Source organism: Caenorhabditis briggsae (genome assembly GCF_000004555.2).
Source record: "Caenorhabditis briggsae complete genome, chrV, whole genome shotgun sequence".
In the NCBI taxonomy this organism is placed as follows: Eukaryota; Metazoa; Nematoda; class Chromadorea; order Rhabditida; family Rhabditidae; genus Caenorhabditis; species Caenorhabditis briggsae.
This window is the reverse complement of record NC_013488.2, coordinates 18,094,141-18,097,229: the sequence shown is the minus strand read 5'-3', so window position 1 is coordinate 18,097,229 and position 3,089 is coordinate 18,094,141. Positions and strand designations below refer to the sequence as shown.

Genomic DNA, 3,089 nt, shown 5'->3' with positions numbered 1-3,089 from the left:
CAAGAATGGACCATATTAGGTCCGGTGGGCGGAGCTATAGAACGAATCCATCATCTGTAAGGTGTGAGACGCCTTCTTTTATGACTTCGTGACGGTTTTATGACTCTTGATGAGCACCAAGTATGGTCATTGGTGCTCCTGGGAAGAGTGGGATCACGGTGGCTGGGACACCCCGTATTTTGGGTGGTGAAATGGGCGCATTGCGAGGAATTTGCTTTGAGGAATGTTCCGAAAGCCAAAAATCGGGAATAATTTTAGACTATTTTAAGAGCCAATTTTGGATTATTTTAAGCCGACTGTAGCGAATTTTAAGTTAGTTTTAGACCATTTTAAGCCGATTTCAGCCAATTTTGGAACATTTCGAGCGAATTCAAGCTAAGAATTTTTCGAGAAATTTCACCTCAAAATAGTTCATAATAGTTCGAATTTCAAGATTTTCGGATTTAAAATGACCTGAAAATCCTATGTTTCGACCTTGAATCGCCTAAAAATCATTATTTTGGCTTCGAAATGACTAGAAAATTGCTTTGACCATAGTTTGTGATTTTTAGCTTAAAATGTTCCAAAAATTCCATTTTTCAACTTGAAATGACTGAAAATAGCCCCAAAATCAAGGTTTTCAGCTTAAAATGATCCGAAAATCCCGAGGTTTTCGATCCAGGACGGATTTTTACACCGTTTAAGGTTACTGTAGACGAAAAACACTAAGGAATCAGCGTTTCTGAGGAGGACGATTTTAGACGCATTTTTGACTGAAATTCGATGAAAATATGAGTTTAATTTAAAGAAGCGCCGAAGGATTACTGTAGTTGAAAAATGAGCAATCTTGCTTTTTCTTTTCCATTTTCAAGCTCCTCCGTTTCAAAGCTCTTTCAAATTTCGGCCAACTTCAAAATGCCGACTCCTCGACAGAGTGGAATCACGAAGAAAGAAGCTCTAGCCATCATCCAACGATGCAAAGCTAGAGTCGCTGCGAGCTCCCGACGAGCACAAGGAACTCGTTTCACCGAGTTTCAATATTCAGTGCTCCAAGCTCGCTTCGCCGTCAAGCCGGCGCCAAAGGCTCGAGAGCAGAGTGCCCTGAGCCAGGCCATCGGGATGACTCCGAAACAAGTAGAAGACTGGTTCAAGCATACCAGCAAGAAGGCCAGCAAGTTCAAGAAGACCAAAGACAAGGCAGTTTTGAAGATCCTCAAGGATGCTAAGAAGGAGATTGGGAGATTCCCCAACACTCACTTATCGCTCAAGAACCGTGCCGTCTTGTGTGCTTGGTTCGAGATCCACAATAAGATCAGTGCCCCGGAGCAAGTGGAGCTGGCGAAAGAGCTGGGCATCAGATCCTTGTCGATACAGTACTGGTTCAATTCGAGAAGGAAGAAGATCAGAAATGGGAGAGGTGTGGAGGAAGCCGTTTATGATGATGATGACCCAGAGGAGGATGAGGATCCCCAAGATCAAGAAAATCAGGCTGATCTGGAGGATCAAGAAGATCAAGACCAAGATGAGCAAGTCCAGGCTGACTTGGAAGAGCCAGAAGACCAAGATTCCACAGATTCCAAAGCCGACCATGACGACGAGGGACGCCAGGAGGAGAATCTGGAAGAGATACCAGAAGATCAAGAAGAGCAGGATCCAATGGAGGATGCTGAGGACGAGCTGGAAGATCCAGAAGATCAAGAAGAGCAGGATCCAATGGAGGATACTGAGGACGAGCTGGAAGATCCAGAAGACCAAGAAGAGAAGGATCCAATGGAGGAAGAAGATCCCGCTGATTTGGAAGAACCAGATGCTCAAAATCCCATGGATTCAGAAGACGATGAATCTCGTCAGGCTGAGAATCTTCACGAGCTACCAGAGCATCAAGAAGACCAAGAGCCAATGGAAGAGCTTGCTGATTCAAATGGCCAGGAACTGGACTTTCAGAGTCTTGTTGAGAATGGAGGAGCTGAGGATCAGAAGCAGAATCTCCCAGAGAACCAGGATGTCGTCAACAGAGAGATGCTACAGAATCCAGAAGATCTAGAGGAGCCAGATGCTGTTGAGGATGCTTCAGAAGACCCAGAAGACCCAGAGGAGCCAGTTGTCGATGCGGATGCTCCAGAGGGTCCGGCTCCAGATCAAGCTCCAGATTTTCACATCAATCAATGGCCAGAGGAAGATCAAGATGCTCAATTTGGCCGTCAAGCTCCTGATAATGAGGATGGCATGGCTGCAGATCGTCCGGGCCGCTTCAGAGAAGGCCGAGAGCTTCCACAGGGACTGAATCAGCACCAAATTGATTACCAGAACGATTTGTTCATGGATTTTTAGAGGTAGGTAGGTAGAACCCTGTAATAGAAGGGCACCCACACTGTCAACTCTAAGCTCAATTATCTCGATTCTTATGCAAGTTATCAAGAATGTGTCAACTGATAAAACGCTTATCATAATATCACCAACATTTTATCAGTTGACCCAGTTTTTAATCTTTCATAGGAATCGATATAATTGAGCTCAAAGTTGACGATTTGGGTGGCCTTCTATTAGAGTGAATACGGTAGTTAATTGAATAATAATTTTCAGAGAAAGCGGCTTATCAGCAATTGATCATTCGATACTTCATGTCCAATGATCCGTCCTGTAGCTATTTCTTTGGTGCGTTTGATTGACTATTTTTTTTGACTATTTTTTATTTTTGACTAGTTAAGACTAATTTTCGCTCACTTTTGATTAATTTTAGTCCATTTTTGACCAATTTCGACTACTTTTGACTCATTTTGGATCATTTTTGACTGACTTTGGACCATTTTTGACTCATTTAGGTCCATTTTTGACTGATTAAGATCCATATTTTGGCTGATTTTGGACCATTTTTGATCAATTTTTGACTAATTTAGACTAATTTTTGGTTTATTTTGACTGATTTTGGACCATTTTTGACTGATTTTGGACCATTTTTGACTCATTTAGGTCCATTTTTGACTGATTAAGATCCATATTTTGGCTGATTTTGGACCATTTTTGATCAATTTTTGACTAATTTAGACTAATTTTTGGTTTATTTTGACTGATTTTGGACCATTTTTGACTAGTTTTGGATTAATTTATGG

General features: G+C 42.0%; 1 protein-coding gene across 1 annotated transcript; it reads left to right on the top strand.

Moving 5' to 3' along the window:
• Positions 1-894: 894 nt before the first annotated feature.
• Cbr-ceh-81 lies at positions 895-2,310 on the top strand (the record flags this gene model as incomplete). Its single annotated transcript, XM_002647700.1, has 1 exon — positions 895-2,310. One exon carries the CDS (start codon positions 895-897, stop codon positions 2,308-2,310), a length of 1,416 nt encoding a protein of 471 aa, XP_002647746.1.
• Between the last annotated feature and the right edge of the window lie 779 nt (positions 2,311-3,089).